The 21,766-nt window shown below is 46.9% G+C and overlaps 1 protein-coding gene across 1 annotated transcript in view; it reads left to right on the plus strand.

Annotated features, from left to right (window-relative positions):
- Positions 1-2,486: 2,486 nt before the first annotated feature.
- The window catches only part of WDR35 (WD repeat domain 35), a 41,465-nt gene continuing 22,185 nt past the window's right edge, over positions 2,487-21,766 (plus strand). The window contains exons 1-11 of the mRNA XM_074285384.1: positions 2,487-2,626; positions 6,447-6,564; positions 7,518-7,589; positions 9,795-9,887; positions 10,401-10,529; positions 11,300-11,433; positions 12,671-12,836; positions 13,857-14,002; positions 15,528-15,653; positions 17,819-18,004; positions 19,095-19,155. Of these exons, the coding sequence (XP_074141485.1) occupies positions 2,603-2,626; positions 6,447-6,564; positions 7,518-7,589; positions 9,795-9,887; positions 10,401-10,529; positions 11,300-11,433; positions 12,671-12,836; positions 13,857-14,002; positions 15,528-15,653; positions 17,819-18,004; positions 19,095-19,155 (1,255 nt within the window). The 5' untranslated portion in view covers positions 2,487-2,602. The remainder of the gene's footprint in view (positions 2,627-6,446; positions 6,565-7,517; positions 7,590-9,794; positions 9,888-10,400; positions 10,530-11,299; positions 11,434-12,670; positions 12,837-13,856; positions 14,003-15,527; positions 15,654-17,818; positions 18,005-19,094; positions 19,156-21,766) is intronic.

Here is a 21,766-nt window from a genome sequence, read left to right on the forward strand (position 1 = left end):
GAGAAATAGAGGGTCTTGTTCATGGGACAGCCACGTGGTTAGTATCACTGGATCCAACAGGATATGGGAAAGAGAGGTAGAAACTGGTGAGGTAAAAGGGGGCAGGTTATAAAGGGCTTGGAATGTCAAAACATTTTATATTCATTCTTGGAGGCAACAGGAAACCTGGAGTTTGTGGAGTAGGGGGTCAGACTTTTGCTTTGAGAAAATCATTTTAGTAGCTAAATGGAAGATGGATTGTATGGAGAGAGATTGAGGCAGGCAGCCCCCAGCAGCAATTGCAATAGTCTAAGTGTGAGGTAATGAAGGTCTGCACCAGTGGAGTGACAGTGACAGAAGGGAGAAGGGGGGGGGCGTAGCAGATGCTGAAGAGATGAAATCTACAAAGAGATGCTGCAGAGGTGAAATCAACCAGAGATGCTGCAGAGATGAAATAGACCAGAGATGCTACAGAGGTGAAATCTGCAAGAGATGCTGAAGAGGTGAGATTGACCAGAGATGCTGCAGAAGGGAAATCTACAAGACATTGTAGAGGGGAAATTGACAGACTTGGTACCAGCTTGGAGGGTGAGAGGGAAGCCAAGGATTATTCGTAGGTAGGGATCTTGGGGACTAGGAGGATGGGGGCCCTTTTGATCCGTTATTGTTCTTTATTTTCATGGAGGATTAAAATGATATCAAGGTGCAATTTGTCCAGTTGTCACTGATCATGCCAATACAAACAAATCATAGTTCCTATGATACTCTAATCAATACACACTTATTAAGCATCCAGTAAGCCTGGCCCTGTGCTAAGTTCTAAGATTACAAAAAGAGACAAAAGAATGTTCAATCACAAGTCAGACATGAATGGTGAATGAGTATTTGGAGAAGTCTCTAAATTTGTGCATGTCACACTCTTTTTGAGCTAGTGCAATTCTGCTATGTGCAGAATTTTAGTGCAATGTCTTCTTTTTTTGGCAATTGGGGTTAAATGACTTGCCCAGGGTCACACAGCTAGGAAGTATTAAGCACCTGAAACCAGAATCTGAGAGCCTCCACAGCTGTGGATCATGACACCACTTGAGGCAGTTTTGGGGCAGCCTTTACTGACACAGGTGTTGCATGTGGACTGGGAATGAAATAAATTGGAGGCAGAGGGAAGAGGAGGGAGGTCAGACAATGCAATGGCCTCTCAGTGGGGGAGGGAGGGTTCAGAGAACAGCAACTGCCTCTCATTCTCCTTGTATCATCATCATCATCATCATCATCATCCTCTCACAAGATAACAAGATAACAATTCCAGGTACTGGTGTATGGATTCTGGAAACCCCAAGAGCAACAGATAACAAGTTCCAATGGTCTTGTGATAGAGCCATCTACCCAGAGAGAGGGCTGTGGGGACTGAGTATGAATCACAGCATAGTATTTTCACTTTTTTGTTGTCGTTTGCTTACATTTTGTTTTTTCATTTTTAAAAACTTTTGATCTGATTTCTCTTGTGCAGTATAATAAATATGGAACCGTGTATAGGAGAATTGAACATGTTTAATATATATTGGATTACTTGCTGTCTAGGGAGGCCGTAGGGGAAGAGAGAAAAAAAATTTGGAACACAAGGTTTTGTAAGGATGACTGGTGAAAACTATGCATATGTTTTGAAAATAAGCTTAAAAATAATGGATTTAGGGTTCTCAGCAGAAAGACTAAGGGTGGGGAAAGCCATTGGAGATTTGAGGTGGGATGAGAAGGTCTGGAAGAGCCTCTGTGGAGGGTGGAGAGGTGTTACAGGAGCCATCTGCTAGTGGCTGGGTCCAACCCCCCTCCCCCAGCTCCCCGGATGCGTCCCCACTCCCTCCCTTGTCCTTCCAGGCGGCCTCGGGGAGTGACTAAGCCAGGACCCCCTAGGGCGAAATCTCGCTGCCTTTCGCTTCTTTGTGCATCTCCAGAGATCGGGACGGTGCCTGGCACACAGTAGGTGCTTAATAAACGTTCTGATCCCGACCCCCCCCTTATGGCTTATGAGCCTGAGCGGGGGGAGGGGTTGTCCTGCCGCTTTCCGTGCTCTCTCGCACACCGCCGGAGGCTAAGCGGTCAGTGCGGGTCCCAACGCCGAGTCCGGCCCGGCCCCGCCCGTGCTCCAGCCCCCCGGATCCAGGTAGAAATCCCCCTGGCGCCTGTAGCCTTCCATCCCGGCCCAGACTCTTCCTCAGCCCCCACTTTTCTCCTCTTTCTCCTCCCCCCGCACTCGCTCAAAGGTCCGGGCCAAGCGGCCCAAAGATCGGCTTCCCGGCCCCTCCCGGCCCGGCCCGGGCATCATCTCCCACCTCCCGGTCGTAGTCCGGGCGGCGGTGAAACTGGCCCGGCCACGCCCCTCGGCGATGGCTCCTCCCCTTTCTCCGCCCACGCCCCGCCTTTTCGCGCCTGCGCCGCAGCGCTCGCTCTACGTAAGCACGCGCACGCTTTAACGAATGGGTTGACAACACTGGAAATCTCGCGAGGAGGGCCTGGCTGGTGACGACGGTTGTCAAGGCGACGCCAGCTCCCGGGCGAGCTGGGCGGGAACAAGCTCGTTCCCGCTACCCCCGAGAGCCCCCGGAGTCCCCCGAACCCCCCGAGCGCCATGTTCATCTACCTCAGCAAGAAGGTGGGGCTCGAGGGGAGGCCGGGGCGGGGGAAACTGAGGCCCGGAGCCGGGGAAGGGGGCGGCTGGGTCCGGAGGGGAGGCTCGGCCCCCTCCCTCCCCCTGCACCCCGAGGCCCCCCCACTGACCGGGGCTGCTCTGCCGGAAGCTTTCCGGGGCTCCGGGCCGGGCTCCGGGGGGGCTGCTGTCTGTGACCCCGAACTCCGGGCTCGGGGCCTGGGGGAGTCACGGGCAGCTCCGCCCTCCCTGCGGGGCCCGAGGGGGGAGGGGCTCGGACCCCGGGTGCTTGGGATGCCCCGCTCCTCTCCCTCCCCCCCCTCCCTCCGCGCCTGCTCCATCCCGGGGCCCCAAGGCTGCTCTCCCTCCTTCCCTGGGGGATCCCGTGAGTGCGATGCTGGCAACTCTCCTGCCCTCCTGCAGGGGGCCCGGCCCCTGGGACTCAGCCTGCACTCCCCACGGCCCCTCCCCCCATCGGGCAGCGTGTCCGTGCCGGGACCCCCGGGGGTCTCCCCCCTTCTGTACTTCCTCCTGCAGCCCGCGTCCCGCTCGTCACCCCTGCTCCGCAAACTCCAGGGGCCCCGCGGCCTCCGCTCCGCATTCAGAGCCCACCCCCTTGCCCCTCCCGCGGCCTCCCCCATCACTGGCTCTGGACACTCCTCCTCCCCTCCTCCGGGTCCCACGTGAGACCGCCCCCTCCTCCTGCCATTTCCCCCTTGTCCCGCAGGGAGCCCACCCTTCCCTTAGACTCCTTGAGGACAGACTCGCCCTTCTTCCCCTTTTGTATCTTCAGCTGCTGGTCCCATTTCCCAGCTCAGCTCCTGGCACGCAGAAGGTGCTTAATAAATGTGCATTGGATTGAATAGTCTAGGACTTGGACCGCTGTGCACTGCGGCTCGTGCATTTCTTGGGCCTTTTTAGTGTGTCATTAATTCTTAGCCCTGGACCTTGCACATAGGAGGTGCCTAATAAGTGCTTATTGACGACAGCCATCATGTGTTTAGCCATTCCCCCATCCGTGGTATTGTGTATTTGTGTAAATTATATGTGAAATTTATTTGTATAAATAATGACACACTCTATAATGTGCACACACATGTGCAGGAATGTGTTTTTGCTCCCAGCCCAGCCTGCAGATGACTGTGCGTCAATTGCAGCCTCTGGGCTACGGACTGAGTCTCTGCCGCTTGTGCTCATTGTGGCCTGACAGTTAATGGCAACAAAAAAGCGGTTGCCTCCATCCCATCCACGTGTGGGACCCTCACTGACAGCGGGTGGAGTTTGGAAAGCAGCTGGGAGGCTCTGCCCTAAAGCCGGGGAAGAAGGGGAATCGGGCTGGCCCAGGCCGAAGGGCCACGGGCCTGTGCCCATCCCTTTGGTGTCCTGGACAGCCCCCGAGCTGTGCCAGAACCTGCCTCGCTTCCCTCTGAACTGGCTTAGGAAGATTCTGGAGATGCCCCAGCAAGGGGACCAGCTGCTTGTCGCTTGTGGTAGAGCCTTCGGAGCTCCCATGGTCTGATCAGCCACAGTCGGACGTGCTGTACCTTCGCCCCAGCAGAGTGATAATGGTCCCTCTGGCCATCTTTGAGTGTGAAGGAAAACAACCCATCAAATACTCGTCCATTCCATTCAGATCGTCAATTTTATTGGAATATCATTTTAAAGGTTTAAAAGATTTTTCTTTTCGGTTCTTAATTCTCTGCCTTCCTTTACCCCTACCCCAGCCATTGAGAAGGCAAGGAATACAAACCCCATTTTACATATGACGTTATTCAAAACATGTTTCCCCATTATGTTTAAAAAAAAAAAGCAAGAAAAATGAAGGTTATTTCCCCCCCAAATCTTTCTTCCCAAACTCTCCTTTCCTTGCCTTTCCCCCCCATTGCTCTCATTTGATTTTTAAAACAATTTTTAGTTGTTTTGAAAATCCTTTTTCTCTTCTAGGAATTCTGATTGAAAAGGGACTCGAGCTGTGTTGTTCTTTGGGTTTTTTGCAGACGTTTTAGGATCCTTAAATCTGGGTTTGTTCCTTGAATCTTGATAGCTCTTTGTTGTGATGTTCTTTTTTGGTTAGTTCATTCTTCCTTTTCATTTCCTGACTTTGTTCTTTATATTAGGCCCAGATGTGCTCTCTCACATCTGGAAGGAAGGTCTGTGCCCTTTTTTTGCCTGTCTTCTGCTTCCTTGGAGTATTGAGTCATGTTATTTGAGGATGGAAGGGGCAGCTGAGATTGGGAACCTGCAAGCTTTTACTGCTCCCGGAGGAGTCTGATCCAGGGCAGGGTCTTACTGCTGCTCTTCTGATCTGAGCTCTGCAGGTCCCTGACCCGGGTTGGGGCCTGTGCCACACACCCGTGTGCTTGCGCCGGTTGGAGTGCCAGGAGAACGTTCTTGGTCTCGGCCACTTTCAGCCATATGGAAAGCTCTGCAGGTTCAGAGGGATAGAGCTGCAGACTGCCCTTTGTTTTGGCATTTCTGCCCTGGTTATTGGACTAGAGATAGAAATGAAAACCCTCCTCTCCTCGCAACAGCTACATAGGGGCTGCTGCAAGTCTGTGATCACCTCCCACCCTGGAGTGCCCCCCTGAACCCAGATCCTTGTCTCAGTCCACCTTGGAACTGGCTGGAGAGCAACAGCTGCGGGCTGGCAGCACTTTCCCAGGCCGGGGTCCCTTTGTGTGAGTCTGGGATCTCTTCTAGCTCTCTGAACAGCATCAGTCCCTGCTCTGGGCCTGAGCCCCCCAAAAGTCCTCCATGTGGTGCTCCCCTAGCATCCCCAGTCACTCCATGCTGTCCTGGGATGGAAACAGGGCTTTTGTGGATGTTTTTTCTTCTTGGCTTTCCTCATGGGACTTGGTCTGGGACCCTTTTTGGATCTTTATGGAGGAGTTGTAATGGGGAGCTTGTTTGCATGTTGCATCCTGTTTCTCTGTCATCTTATGCCTGCCTCTCAATTCTGTGCTGTTCAAAGCTCTGATACTCAGTGACCCTCTGTGCTAAATAAATAAAATAAACTAGGAATCTTTTTTTAGTGATGAGATCTATTAGGAACAGTATTTGGTGAGAGGAAAGAATTAGAGAATAACACTTTGAGCGTCAGTTTGGGGGCCATTGTGAGACCATGACAGGCATCCCAGTCTAATCCCAGGGGGCTGAGTTACAGCGTTGGGATCTTCCTGGGAGGTCCTGGCGTCGACCTCACACTGGTAGTTTTACCAAAAGTTCCAAGTTAGGAACAGAGAGTTTACTGCCCAGAAAAGGAAGACAGGCCAGAATCAGACTTTGTGATGTTAGCTCTAGCAGCAGCAAGGACTTCAGAGAGGAGATGTGGGTGCGATGGAGCTTGCAAGATTTCAGTGACAAGTTTTGTGTCTAACGTATATAAATTGTGAGTTTCTTGTGATAATATATGTATGCGTGTCCTTGTACACACATGTATGTGGTATATGATAGAATTCTCACATGGACGATTTTGTTTTATAGATGAGTCAGTACCTCGTAAGTGTAACGCCAATGCTCAACTTAGATACTTAGGTATCATTAATTTCAGTTATTTATAAATTTGAGTCCTGAACATTTCGATTCCACACTCAAATCTAGGATTTAGAAGTGATAACACTTTCTTTCCTTTCTCCAGCAGCTGTATGTAGGATCCTGGGCCTGGAGAGTCTGTTGATCACAATAGCTCACTATTCATGTTCCTCCATATCCAGCAATGTTCCTTTTCCTCAGAAGACTTTGCCCTTCATTTCCCATTTCCTTCCATGAGATAAATTTTCTGAAAAGTGGCCACAAATTTACCATGTTTTCTCTTTGTGGGTTTCAGATTGCCATCCCCAATAATGTTAAATTGAAATGCATTTCCTGGAATAAGGATCAAGGATTCATAGCTTGTGGTGGAGAAGATGGACTTCTGAAAGTTTTAAAATTAGAAACACAAACAGGTAAATTGTAAAATTTTGGTTTAGGAATTGTTAAGAATCATCTCTATTGATTCAGGCCAGTTCCAATGGTCTTGTGACAGAGCCATCTACAACCAGAGAGAGAGGATTGTGGGAACTGAGTGTGGATCCCAACATAGCATTTTCACTCTTTTTGTCTTTTTGTCGTTTGCTTGCATTTTGTTTTCTTAATCATTTCCCCCTTTTTGATGTGACTTTTTTTGGGTGTAGCATGATAAATGTGGAAATATGTATAGGAGAATTACACATGTTTAATCTATATTGGACTACCTGCCGTCTAGGGGAGGAGGTAGAGGGAAGGAGGGAAAATTGGAACACAAGGTTTTGCAAGGGTGAATATTAAATTATCCGTGCCTATGTTTTGAAAATAAAAAGCTTTAATAAAAAATAAAATCATCTCTATTTGTAGCGTTTGTCTATTCAAAGGTTAACATCAAACCTTTATTTTTTTCTTTTCCTCTCAAAAACATTTGTCTTTTTTGACATCACCTTTGTTTCTCTATCTATTTCTCCTTTTTCCTCTATATATCGATTCCATTTTCTTGATCCTTCCTCAGGTTGGTGGGTCAGTAGATTTTCTTGCCCCCCCCTAGATTACTTGATTGATGGCCACTAGAATTTTTTTCTGGGGTCAGTTTCTGTTGTAAGCATCAAAACCTTGTTCTTTGGATATTTTAAAGACTAGAAGCATGAATTCAGTGTTTCTAGTCACTGAAAAGCTTACAAAAATAAAAAAGTGAGGAGCTTCTATTTAGTCCAGGATCCGGCCTCCAGTAGGTGCTCAGTAAATCTTGGATTTAGGAGTAGAAAGTGCCGCTGGATCTTTTTAGGAAAAGAAGAGCCGTCTAAGGCCATTTTTCCTCCCTCTGAAATGTCTCTTGCAGTGCGTCTGGTAGGTTTTGTGTAATTCCTCGAATGTCTCTTCTTTTCCTTAGATGACGCCAAACTCAGGGGCCTGGCAGCTCCCAGCAATCTTTCCATGAACCAGACTCTGGAAGGCCACAGTGGTGAGTCATGGCTCGTCGCCCCTTGGGATTTTGGGCCCCAGGACGCTGCTGCTGAGCCTGTGAAGGGCGCGCTCCTGAACAGCTTTGTGAGCCTGTTTCTGGAGGAGCTAATTGTCTTCTTCAAGAAATAACTAACGACAGACTCAGTCTGTTATTTCTTCTTTATTAAAAAACAAAACAAACAAAACAACAAAAAACAACCCATTTATCCAAACCGGCAGCAAAGCTGAAATGAGAGAAGGGGGACACCTACGCAGTGAGCCGGGGGCTGAGTTCCGGCAGAAGGAAGGAGGACGAAGGAGCAGGAGCCGCCAAAGTTTGGATGGGATGGAAAATTCTGACGAGGGAGCTTTGAAGAAGAAAAGGGTCCTGAGTGATGGAGGCAGATTATTAATAATTCGAGAAGTGCCGAGTAAAACGGCTGTGAGCCGTGAGGGGCCACCTCGTAGCCAGCAAATCAGCAAAAGTGACAGAAGTGGAAAATGGCAAATGTTAGGGGGTCTGGGGAAAATTGGGGACCCTGCTACCTTCTGGGTGGAGCCGTGAGCCGGTTCAGCCACTCTGGAAAGCAGTCTGGAACGACGCCCCCCCAAGCTACTAACCAGACACCCCGTTTGGTGTACTATGGGGCTGCAGGTACAAAAGCATGGCTAACAGCTCTTTTTCTGCTGGTAAAGAACTGGAAATTGAGGAGCTGTAAAAGTTGTGGTATGTGAATCCCAGAGTGCCCAAAGACAGGAAGAAGATGGTTCTGGAAAGCCCGAGAAAATGTCTGTGGATCAACGGAGTGGAGTGCAGAGAAGCGTGTTGTAAAGACTTGTCCCCCGAAAGCCCCAATAGGACCACTCAGTACCAGAGGATTCTGATGAAGCCCATGGCCTCCTCTCCGACAGAGACTCATGGCCATTGAGACCTGGTTTTATTGGAGTTTATTCTGTATAATCAAGCAATTTGTGATCAGGATTCTGCTTTCTTTTTCTTTTTTCTGGTGTGTGCAGCAGGAAGAGAGAGGCAGAGAGACAGAGAGATAGAGAGAGACAGAGACACAGAGAGGAGATGATTAACTTAAAAAAATGGCTAAATGCCTTTTTCAAAGGCTCCTTGTCTCCTCTGTCCGTGTCTTTGTACCCTTGCCTCCCTGTTAGCATGTAAGCTCTCTGCAGGCAGGGGCCCTCTGGGAGCTTCGGCTTTTTGTCGTATTTCCCTTACTCAGGACAGTGCCCGGTACTCAAAGGCTCTTGTCCTGCAAAGGAATTTCCCTCGAGCATTTTAAGAACATCTTTGGACAGAAACCTTTGTGCAGCCATCCTCTCATTGACTCCGAGTGACCCGCAAGGCCTGGGGGGCCGTGTTCTGTGGAGGCCGTGGGGAGATGGGGGCTGCTCATGCTCCCCATTGAGGCATCCCAGGTTCCTACAGGCCCCTCACTGAGTGCGAAACCATCCATCAGAAAGCCACTCCGAAGTCCTGGCCTGTGACGTCCAGCGTGGGCGTCATGGGGTCAGCCCATGATCCTGGTGCCTTGGCTGGACAGGAAGCTCAGATAGGAGGAGGAGGAAGAGAACCGGGAGATTGCATTCTGGCAATCGGGGTGCTCCCTCATACCCAGACCCCATCTCTCCGCCCACCGTGCTTCCCATTTTGCCGAATGGCTGCAGATCTTGCCCCCCACAATCTGACAGAGTCAGAGTTGCTTTTGACTCATAAGGTTTGAGGGTGGGGGCAGATTGGCCGCAGCTTGGGCCCTATCTTAACAAGGAGGGAGGAAGCAGAGCCTGGGGCTGCCCCTGCACCTATGGAAGCCACTGTCCCCTGGGCATTTGTGTGGGGGTTGATGGGGCAAGCTCAGTTTGGACAGGAGCCCCTTGAAGCTCCCCCTGAAGATTTTGGGTCCAGTCTGCTCTGGGTGTAGGTTTGGAGGGGGGGCGTGAGTAGGATGAGGGAGGCAGTTGGAGGGCTTCTCCTCCCCTGGCTGGGGCTCCCCCCCTCTGCGGCCTCCTGTAGAAGAGTCACCACCTGATGCTGTGGCCCCCATAGTGGTCAGAGGCAGGCAGGGGCGGCCCCGGAGATGCCTGGGTGGTCCTGCGCCCAAGCCCTGTAGAACGCCACCACAGGGCAAGAAAGGGGAGCGTGCCAGGGCCTTGAATGTCCCCTCGTGGAGTGCGGGGTATTTATACAGAGCTAACTGTGGCTTATGTTTTCTAGGGTCTGTCCAAGTCGTCACCTGGAATGAGCAGTACCAGAAGCTAACGACCAGTGACCAAAATGGACTCATCATCGTGTGGATGCTGTACAAGGGTGCGCAATGGGAAGGGCTTCCCCTCCTCTCCACAGCGGGAGGACGCTCCCCAGTGATTCTCTTCCAAGCTGGGCCTTCAGCATGACTGTGGTGGCAGGAGAACAAAATAGACCCGCTTCCCGCGCTCTGGCTCTGTGCCTGGCTCAGTCACTGGACCCAGTGCTACATCATCAGGCCTCATCACTGGGCAATCACTGGGCTCCGCTATTGGGCCCTGTCACTGACCTCTGTTCACTTGCTTGGTCACTGGCCCCGTCACTAGGCGACATCACTGAGCTCTGCCACCAGCTCTCATCACTGGGCACCCGGGGGCTTCTGCTCTGTTTCTCACACGTTTAGAGGGGGAGCAGTGGGGCTGCTTGGGACACAGGGAGCCTCCCTGGGAGAGTGTAAGCCTTCTTGGGTGTGGGTGGCCCTCCACTGGGGCTCTGTGGGGTGCCTTCCTTGGCCCGGGTCAGCGTGGTGGAAAGGGTGAGTGACTTGGTGTCCCCTCCCTGCGTTTGTGACTCCAGGCTCCTGGTATGAGGAGATGATCAACAACAGGAACAAGTCCGTCGTCCGGAGTATGAGCTGGAACGCAGACGGGCAGAAAATCTGCATCGTGTATGAAGACGGCGCCGTGATCGTTGGCTCTGTGGACGGTAAGGCCCCGGGATCCTGGGCTGTTTCCTTTTCATCCAGAGCCCATCACGTCCAGGGTCCGACCGCCTGAGTCAGGCTACCGCTAGGGCATCCCAGCGGGGACACCACGAAGGACCTGCGGGGATCTGGGTCAAGCTGCTGCTGGTCCCCTGGGTGTTCTTGCCTCTGTTTCATGGATGAGGTAGTGGAGGCTCGCCACCCTGGTGGTCACTTCCGAGGGGGCTCTGAACTCTGCTCCTGCAGCCCCCAGCCCCTTCTCCTTGGGGGCCTCTTGGGTCAGCAGACTGAAGTGCTTTGTCATCTCCTGAATGAGTTCCTTGGCGTAGTTTGTGACTCAGTTTTCAGGTGGTCAGTGGTGGCTTCACAGGGGCCAGGAGGTTGTGGACTTTTTTCCAAGAAAATGGTTTTTGGCGGTTCCTCATCCAGCTGTCAATCGTGATTTTTAAGCTCAGAAGTTAGAGCGTAGCTTCCTCTCGATCCAGGGACCCTGCCTTCCTCATCTTCCACCTGCTGTTCGGGGTACTTTCTCCCCTTTTGCAGATTGGAAAGTCATCTTGAATTTATAATCTTAGAGAGTTGCTTGGGTCACAAAGGTTACCCAGCTAATCTTGAGTGGGGATGAGGCTGGTGTAAACCCCCAGTTCTTGTCTCCCAGAACCATCGTACCATAATAGCTTTATGAAGGGGGTCTCGTTCACACCCGAGGGGGGCGGGGAACTCTGAATGCCTTTTAACGAATGCCCATCTTCTGCTCGTGTTGTTGCTTCAGGAAATCGTATCTGGGGCAAAGACCTGAAGGGCATCCAGCTGTGCCACGTGGCGTGGTCCTCCGACAGTAAAACCCTGCTCTTCGGCATGGCCAACGGGGAGATCCACATCTATGACAATCAGGGCAACTTCATCGTAAGTCGCATCCGTCGGTCTGTGGCAGCTGACGTGACTCTTCCTTGTCCGTGTGGAGAAGATGGTGCTGTTTGTTAGGACGCTCTGTCAGAAATATAGTCAGGGCAGCATTTTTTAATTAGTTGGGAATGGGATTTATTTATTTATTTTTTTGATTGAGGCGGTCACAAAAGAAATCCATGGAATGTTTCACGAAGAGGTTTTTAGCTGAACTTCTCCTTGTGTGGGTAGATGGCAGTGGAGGCATACGAGTTGGTGACTATTTGTGTTGTTTTACTTGCTTTGGGGTTAATCATCAGCCTCGAGAGTTTTTCCAAGTCTTGGCCTTGTCCCTGTTTCAGATTTGGTGATTCAGTTGTCATGTTGCCCCGAGCACAGGCCTCCCCTTTTTTTTTTGGGGGGGGGAGTCCTGGCTGTTTTCCCACTTAGGAGCTCAAGCAGGCCATGTGGTCCTTGGCAGCCGAAAGGGATTAGGGGGAGAACCTTCGTCTTCCCCAGCCTCTGAGTGATCGTACTCCATGGTGTCAGGCTTTGGGGGCTGTCGCCCTCCTTGTTCTTCTTTCTTCCCAATCTGGGGGCACTGGGTGTGTTTGCTGGCAGAGGTCGGGTTCCGTGTGGCATCGACCAGTGCATGGGCTCTGGTTCTCCCAGGGTGGATGCCAGCCTGTGTTGCCATACTCTGTTATTTTCAACATCAGCAGCTTGTTTTTATTCAGGTCTGTGGGAGTTGCCCACGTGCCCATCTTTGTCCTCATGGGTTGGAGGCCTGGCCATAAAGGGCTTGTGGTCACTTCCTGTCTGTCCCTTCACCGGTTGAGTTTGTGGCGGCTCTGTTTTTGGTGCTTCCAGGGTTGCTTTGGCCTGGACGTGTGTGGGCTCTCCGTGGCCTCTCGTTTCTCAATCACAGACTAGAGGCATAATTAATAGCACTGACTCTGAAATACTGGACGTTTTCATTGTTTTCATCTTTGTCCCACTTCAGTGAGTTGTTCAGGTAGAAACCTGCCTTGGGGTCTTGAGCCAGCGCCCAGGGCCCATCCTGGGATCCTTCAGCATTTCATAGCTACTGGGGTCATTTTGGCTCCGGAGGCTCTGGGGAGGGCTTCTCCTGTGTCGGGCGGGTCTGAGCTTCCTCCTTCTCTGCAGTTCTAACTTCTGTGAAAGGGGGGTCTTCAAGCCCCAAAGCCTCATATGTACATGATCATGACATTGCTAATTTTTTTTTTTTTTTTTTTAGATGAAGATGAAACTCAACTGTTTGGTGAACGTAACTGGAGCCATCAGCATTGCTGGGATCCACTGGTACCACGGCACGGAGGGCTACGTGGAGCCCGACTGCCCTTGCCTTGCCATCTGCTTTGACAATGGAAGATGCCAGATAATGAGGCAGGAGAGTGACCAGAGTAAAGGAGCTTTCTTTTGATGGTGTTGGGAATTAGGATCTTAGAATTATTTGTGACTTTAAGGAAAAGTTTTTTAGGCCACCTATTAGAGAGAGTTGGAACTGAAACCAGTATTTGGCCTTGGAAAATCACTCCCTGCTTCAGGCTTCAGTTTCCTTCTCTGTAAAATGAAGGGCCTGAGCTGAATCAATATAATAAAAAGGACAATTCTAAATTAACGACTAAATTACTTTATTCAGTGCCATACCAATCAAACTACCCAAAATTATTTTATAGAACTAGAACAAATTCATATGTAAAAACAAAAGATCAAGAATATCAAAGAAATCGGTGAAAAAATTGTGAAGGAAAGTGGCTTAGCAGTACCACATCACAAACTATATAAATGAGGAATAATCTGCTACTAAATTTAACTAAAAAAGAGAGAGGTGGATCAGTGGAATAGACTAACCACACAAACATATGATAGTAAATGATGTTACAATTTAGTTTTTGATGAACCCAAAGATCTAAGCTTTTATAACAAGAGCTCACTATTTGATAAAAACTGCTGAGAAAACTGGAAAACAGCATGGCAGAAATTAGGTATAGACCAGCATCTGATACTACATGCCTAGATAAGGTCAAAATGGCTCATAAAGGTGATACCATAAGCAAATTAGGGGAGGATTGAATTGTTTACTTGTCAGATCTACGAATAAGGGAAGTATTTAGGACCAAACAAGAGAGGGAGATTATGAAATGTAAAAAGGATAATTTTGATTATATCAAATTGAAAAGTTTTTGCACAAATAAAAGCAATGCAACCAAGATTAGGAAGGCAGAAAACTGGGAAAAAATTTTATAGCAAGTACCTCTGATAAATATAATTTTTATATTTGAGAAATATAGAGAACTAAATCAAAGGATATGGTCAAGGAATATGAACAGGCAGTTTTCAGATGAAAAAATAGATGGCTTCTGAGGATCTTGCAGCTCTAATTCTTTGCATGCTGTTTTCCAATTTTTTCTTCTGTCTAGACCCTGTTTTGATTGATACCGGCATGAATGTTGTTAGTATCCAGTGGAATCACATTGGGAGTGTCCTGGCTGTGGCCGGCTCCCAGAAAGCTGTCTCTCAGGACAAAGACATCAACATGGTGCAGTTTTATACTCCATTTGGAGAGGTAAAAATTAGTTTTCACTCATTTCTCTTTAAGCTTTCAAATTCATACTGGGGAAAGTGGGAGAAAAGATTGGCAAAGATGCACGTTCCTTGTTTTTATTTTTGGGGTGTTTGTTGGGGCTGATGGCAAAAGCTTAAGTAGATACAGAGTGCGTGAAGATTCTGTGATGGGGAGCACCTGGAGGACTGATTTGCCAGATGTTCCACCACTGGCCTGAGTCACAGATCGAATTTGTGATGGGGCTTCTTGACAGGAGATGGCAGGATCCTGTTCCCTGGGCCACACTGCTTTGTAGGTTACAAGACTTGTGAATTGATTGGATAGATTGTGAATTAGATTTGGATTCCATTGTGAAGTGGAAGATCCTCCCCATTTTATAGGTGAGGAGACTTCAGTCTCATTCAGGCACCGAATGTTGGTCTTCTGACTCCACAGTCACGGTTTTTCTCTTTTGTCACCCTACTTCTCTATGATAGTCTTAACAAAGGGATAAGTAATACTAAAGGGAATTAGTATCGATCTGACCTTAAAATCTGATTGATATTGGGAAAAGCAACTCTTGGCAAATGATCTTTTGGATGAACATGGACTAACTTGTTAAGTAGCTTTTGGAAGAGGGAGATTACCTGGCTTAGAGTCTGGATGACCTGGATTTAAGGGGGCTTCAGACCCAAATCCATCTCCTTCCCCCTTCTCCAATTGAGAACAAAAAGAAAAACAAAACCTCTTAATAAACAGGTCTAGTCACATCAAAACATAGTTTCCCCTTGGGAATGTCCAAGAAAGCAATTTGAGTCCTTCACCTTCTCTACCCAGAGGTGACTCCTCCGGACCATATTAAACAGATTAGAGTTTGCCTGAGCCATGTTATGTAGTAAAAATGGTTCTTCTGCATCTTCTGTCTGCATCGGTTCATTCAGGTCCTTCCAGGTTTCTCTGAAACCCTCTAGTTCACAATTTCACGTTTATGCATCATGACTTGTTCAGCCGTTCCACACACGGACATCCCCATTTGTTCCCAATTCTCTGTCACCACAGAGGGAGAAGAAATGCCTTTATACATGGTCAGAGTTGGAGTTCGTCTTAGGACTAATCCCTGCCTTGATCTTGCCCTTCCTCCAATTGCCCTTCTACCTTCTCATCTCCTCCTATTTCATTGTTGATGAAATTCTGTGTGTGTGTGTGTGTGTGTGTGTGTGTGTGTGAGTGTTCTGACTTTTTTTAACCAGTTCAAATGAGATTGAGGTTGAAGGGTTACTTCAGGGACCTGTTGGGCATGGCTCCCAATTACTTTCTCTAATGACTGGACTAGTTCATAGAGTGGTGGATCCCTTTTCCTTTGTTCACTTTTCCTGTTTTGACACAAGTATTTTTTTCTTAAGAAAAATCTTAATAAGCCAATTATAATATATTTTTAACAATTTTTAAAATTTCCAAATACAGGATTTGTGTTTGGGTGATTGATACTTATTAATCTAAAATATTTGTGAGTTCTTAAAAAATCACTTTTATTTTTATTTTTTAGCATTTGCGAACATTGAAGGTTCCTGGAAAGCAGATGTCTGCACTGTCTTGGGAAGGGGGTGGATTAAAGATTGGTCTTGCTGTTGATTCTTTTATCTATTTTGCAAATATCAGACCTGATTACAAGGTGAGTCCAAAGAATGGGTATCACGAGAACTTTATAAATAGGTTTAGTCACAGCTCAGAGTATTTCTCTATTTATTCAGAGCAAGTTTAATTTTTGAAACTAACCAGGAAATGTTTGAAGATGAGTCTCTGGATACTTGTTCTCAAGCCTTAATTTGAATAAGGCTCTTTGGGGCTACTTAGGTGAGTGCGAAAACCTTGGACTCCTAGGAGGTGGCGTTATTGGACTGCTCAGGTCAGATGACTTCCTCGGTTAGCAGCCTATTAGCTGATGAACTTAGTCGATGGGCTCATGTTCTTATAGCAGACCAGAGACTCCGTGGGCTTGTGCCAGAGCTTGCTGGAGTCTCACTGGGCTAGTTTTGTCTTTGCAAAGGGACATGGGAGGAGGATGCAGGAGAGAGACTTTGGAAGCGATGATCGATAAGGTCAAATCCAAAGCTTTGGGGTCTGCTTTAGAGAGTGCTGGCCCTGGCCTGTCTGGTTATTCTACTTGCTGCAGCTCCTTAAGCTAATAGTGTTTGCAGTAAGAAGTGACTTGGGAAACGAAAGGGTGATACTAAGATTCTTCCATCTTGTTACATTCTCACGAGTTCAGAAGGTCGGTACAACGGTCCCTGCTTTGTGGTTTTGTTTTGTTACCTATGTTACTGAGCCGTTAATGAATTCTTCTATTGCCTTTGAACAATTCTCGGTTTTGTTTCTTATTCCCTAGGGTTTTCTGTAAAGCACCATGTTGTCCCCTCTTGACCTACATTTGTGCTTTTACTTTCTTTGGCCAGCATTTCTAGGACTATGCAAAGGGAGAGAACTTTATTCCCGTAATTATTCAGAAAACAGTGTTTCCTTTGGCATATAACGTTAACTACTTTTAAAAAAACTTTAAAAAAAAATCTATTGTGGTAGATAATTTATTTTGTCCAGGATCTTCTTTTAAAAATTTCAGTTAACATTCATTAGTTGTCAGCTGCATAGTTCACTTTCTTTGTTTTATCCTTTTCCTGGTTTAGCTATTGAGACTATGTTTGTCTTATAAAAGGAATGTGACAGAGTGTTTGCTTTTTCAGTTTTTAGAATAATTTGTGTGGTATGGATATTAATTATCCTTCAGAAGTTTGATAGAATTCCACCTATGGATACATGTGGACCACATTTTTTTTTTTCTTTTCTGAAATTAGGTTGTTTAATATTTCTTTGGTGTTCTTTTAATTTGGACATTTTATACTTTTTGTAGCTAAACTTCTGTTTCTTTTACATCCTCAGTTTTGTTGATATAGAACTGTATATTATAAAATTTGAAAAATTCTTCTCTGTTAGAATTAAGTGCTCATTTTTGTTGATATGATTTTCTACCCTTTCTCTCTTAATCAGGCTAGAACAAACATTTAGTTTTTATCAGTTCTCTCTTTGTTTTCAGCTTTTTCAGTTTCTCCCATAGGATCAAGATTTTCTTCTTTGGGGCATAAGTACAGCTTGCTCTGAGTCATTATTCTGAAGAGGTTTGTGTTGATAGCTTAAAGCTTACACATCTGCTGACCTGTGACTCTTTAATGTAACAAAAGGAGATTGGGTGATTTTTGGATTTTTGTTTTGGTATCCCTTAATTTTCTCAGAATGTTGTCTCTGAATGCCTCCTTTGCCCCATCACGTTGTGCCCCTGGAAGATGCTGTGGCCCTTTGTTAACAGCCTACCGGTTGCCGGAGGTCAGGAACTATAACTTTCTCACCGTTGTCCCCAGCACTAAGGTGCTGGGCCTTGGATGTGAGGGAGGTACTTAACAGGTATTGGCCACATTGTTGCATTGAGTGAGCCGGCTGACCCTTCTCCCAGGCTGACTTCTGACACTTGGGGTGATTCTTTGGCCATTGAAAGTTCTCTCTGACAAATAAAAAACTGGGAATTTAACAAAAACATTTTTATTTAGTTAGCATTTCTAGCTTTTCATCTCTGAATTTCCTCCATATTTATGTTAACAAAATAACTTATTTACAGTAATTTTTTTTTTGAGAGAAGGACTAGAAACCTGAATTCCTCATCAGTTCTTGAAGAGGGTGCCCCGTCTCCCCCCCAAAAAAACAAGACAAAACAAAGTTTCCACCGGAGTACGGCCAGAGTAGCTGCTGTGGCTCCTGCTCCTCTTATCAGTTTGTTTTCCATCTTTACAGTGGGGCTTTTGTTCCAACACGGTGGTTTATGCGTACACCAGGCCAGATCGCCCTGAGTACTGTGTGGTTTTTTGGGATACAAAGAACAACGAGAAATATGTGAAATACGTAAAAAGCCTGATTTCCATCACAACCTGTGGTGACTTCTGCATTTTGGCAACTAAGTCTGATGAAAATCACCCCCAGGTAAGAGTTTTCTCTGAAACCTGACATCTTTGACTCAAAGGTCCATTCTGTAGGTTGGGGCCATGCATCTCCTGGTGCAAGCAGACATTGGCATCTATCTTCTGCCGGCTTTCCGGGATCTGTGGGATGCCAGCTGTCCAGGATGTCTTCCCTGCTGTGCTTAGTAGGGAGTTTGGCTCCCCATCCTCAAGTCTTTAGCTTCTGAAATATATTAGAACTACCAGGATCCTTTTCTGGGCCGAAGTTCCTTTTGCAGGTGAGATCTCCGGATGTCAGGCGTGAGTTCAGTTCAGGGACAGGTGGTCGTCAGCTCAGCTGGCAAAAGGATTCCCCTGTGAGTTGGGCTGGTAACTGCATCATAGTGACATGTGATAGAAATAACACCTTTGTGCATTTTCAAGAGGATCTATGAAAGTACAGAAGCAAACAGTGTCTTGTGTCATCCTAGAAATTATTTTACCCGAGTTGTAAGTTTGGTGTGGGAAGGAGACCTTGTGACAGCAACAAAACTTTTAAGCAATGGAAGAGCAAATCATGCCTTTGGAAACATCCGTGTGTAGATAGGAGAAAGCAAAAAAAAAATAAAAAAATTGTTCGCCTTAAATGATAATAAAAGATGAGAAGATCAAATATATCTGTTTGCACATAATGCTGGAGAGAGTATCAGTTCTAGGTTAAGTCTTGCTTTAAGATTAAAAGCTAAGGAATGATTCAGAGCCCTCCTCAAGCAAGGACAGGGACCAGCTGGGACTCCTGCTTCCTTCTCTGAAATAAAATAACGTCAATTATTTATCCCCCTTGACTCTTGGCTTTCTTGCTGGGCAGCCCTAGTGAATGATTCAGTCATTTTAATGTTCCTTGGGGATTAATGATTCAGTCATTTTAATATTCACCGGGGATTACATCATTTCTGGGTTAACTGAACCATTTCGTCAGTGATTTACATGTTGCTTTTAAGCTGGTCCCATTTTCTTCATTTGGTCATAATTAAAAAGAAGATAAACATTTTATGTGTTTTATGAAACTGAGACCATATGGTTTTTGAACCGCAGACACATAGATGGTCTAATACTGTTTTCTTTTCTGACAGTTTGTGTTGGTTCTTTGCAACTCGATCGGCACTCCCTTGGATCCTAAATACATTGAAATTGGTAAGCAGATGTTATAACCTAATCTTTACTCAGATGAAATACTTGGTTGTAATTCTAATTTTGAATTTTATAATAATATGATGAGAGAGAAGTGTTTTCTGAAACATATCATCCAGCTTGATCGTTCCTCTAGTTTCCGTGTTCACTTTTATCTTAGAAATATTTTGTTTTTCCATCATGTACATTTTCCACTTCCACCTTGTATCCTTTTAAAAAAAGTTTCATTTTTTTCTGGCTTTAATGTATATTAATTAAAAAATATATTTCTTTATGAATCATGTCAGCAGAGAAAAATCAGAACAAAAGGGAACAATGAAAGGGAAAAAAAACATAAAAGAAAAAGAAAAATAAAGTGACCATAGCATATGTTGATTTACATTTAGCCCCCATAGTTCACTGGTGTTTTTTTTATTCAAAGTTCATTGGGATTGCTGCTGAGAAGAAACAAGCCTTTCATAGTTGATAGTCACAAAATTTTGCTGTTGCTACATACAATGCATTTCTGGTTCTTCTTGTTTCCCTCAGCGTCAGTTCATGTAAATCTTTCCAGGCCTTTCTAAAATCAGCTTGTTCAGCATTTTTCACAGAACAATACTATTCCATCACTTTCATATACCATAACTTATTCAGCCATTCCCTAACTGATGGGCATCTACTCATTGTCCCATTTTCTAATTCTTTGCCACCACAAAACAGTTTTGGCCTCTTTTATAATTTCTTTGGGAGTCAGATGCAAGTAATGGCACTGCTGGGTCAAAGAGTGTGCACAGTCTGATAGCCCTTTGGGTATAGTTCCAGAATGGCTGGATTCTTTCACAACTCCACCAACAATGTATCAGTGTCCCAGTTTTCCTACATCCCCTCCAATATTTATTACTATCTTTTCCTGTCCTCTTAGCCAGTCTGAGAGGTGTATAGTGGTGTCTCAGAGTCTCTAATCAGTAGTGATTTAGAGCATTTTTAAATGACTATAGATAACTTTAATTTCATCATCTCAAAATTCTCTGTTCATATCATTTGACCATTTATTTACTTGGGGAATGACTTGTATCCCAATAAATTTGACATGGTTCTCTATATGTTTTAGAAATGAGGCCTTTATCAGAAACACTGGCTGTAAAATTCCCGCCCTCCCAGTTTTTTGCTTCCCTTTTAATTTTGCTTCTGTTGGTTTTGTTTGTGCAAAACCTTTTCAATTTAAACTCATCAAAGTTGTCCATTTTGCATTTCTTTGGTCAGAAATTCCTCCCTTCTCCGCAGATCTGATAGGTAAATGATCCCTTGCTCTGCTAGTTTGCTTGTGGTAGCAGTTTTAATCACGTACCCATTCTGACCTGATTTTGGCATAGGGTGTGAGAAGTGGGGCTATGCCGAGTTTTTCCAGCTTTTCCAGTTTTCCCAGCGATTTTTGTCCCAGGAGCTGGAGTTTGGGTTTTATTAGATCCTGGATTGCTATCGCCCTTGATTATTGTGCCATGTGGTCTAACCCACTCCCTTGATCCCCACGCTGTTTCTTAGCCCGCGCCAAATGGTTTTGATGACCTTTTTATTAAGGGGAAAGAGGAGCTTAGCAGAAGGAAGAAGCGGCCCAGGAAGCTCTTGACTTTCCAGGCCCCGTTCTGTCCCCGTGGTCCTTCCCTCTTCGCTGCAGGCACCTTCTCAGCCTCCTCCCCTGGGACCTCGGGCACTGGCATTTCCCCTCAGCCCATTTGATGCTTTACTTTTTGTTGGGTCCCTCTGCCTGCTGTGGGCCCTGCTTGTGGTGTTCACGTTTACCTTGCTTTGTGGTTCACGAATGTCCTTCCGCGTGTCCCACCTTCTCCGGTGCCTCGTTCCGAGGCTGCTGCACATTCTGTCCCTCTCACACACCGCGGCTTGTCTGCTGCTGCCACCACAAGCGCTTCCGGACGTCTCTGGGCCTTTCTTCTCGCCCCGGGTGACCCTGGGGTCCCTGTCACTATGGGAGGGGCTCTTTTTGAGTCCTGGACGTGCATTTGGGAGGCAGGCTGGGAGCGGGCCAGGATCCCCCAAGCTGGAGAAAGAATCTGGCCGTTAAAACCCTTTATTTTTAATGGCCTAGCTGTAAATAGTTCTGTTTAATAAAAACATTTCCGGCCCTCATAAAAACGAGCAGAGCTTTCCCAGAGTTCCCCTGATGCTATGTGTTAGTTCAGAATCCAGGCTCTGGAGCGTCTCGAGAACACTTTTTTCATCCCTGAAAAGGCAGCGATCTGGCTGCCTTCTCGCAGCCGAGGTTTGGACCCCAGACTCCCATGTGGCCTCCCCAGACCGCGGCTTTGACTTGTTTTAGCAGGCTCAAGAAAGGCCACAGTGTTCAGATGCTGAGCAAGGGAGGAGAAGGCTGTTCTGGAGGCTGAGGGGAAAGGACTCCTCCCATCCTTACAGGAGGCTCGCCAAGTGCTCCCTGACAGACAGCCCAGAGCTCCCAGAGCCCCCAAGAGACTCCTTGGGGCAAAGAGGGGATTTTCTGGGAGTGTGGCGGCCCCTAAAATGGACCGGTCATCTGGACGAAAGAGAGTCCCATCTACAATCTGACCCGGAGGGCCTGGGTGCAAATCCAGCTGTGGGTTCCCCGGCAAAGCACTTCATT

This window comes from Sminthopsis crassicaudata, chromosome 2 (genome assembly GCF_048593235.1).
Source record: "Sminthopsis crassicaudata isolate SCR6 chromosome 2, ASM4859323v1, whole genome shotgun sequence".
Taxonomy (NCBI): domain Eukaryota; kingdom Metazoa; phylum Chordata; class Mammalia; order Dasyuromorphia; family Dasyuridae; genus Sminthopsis; species Sminthopsis crassicaudata.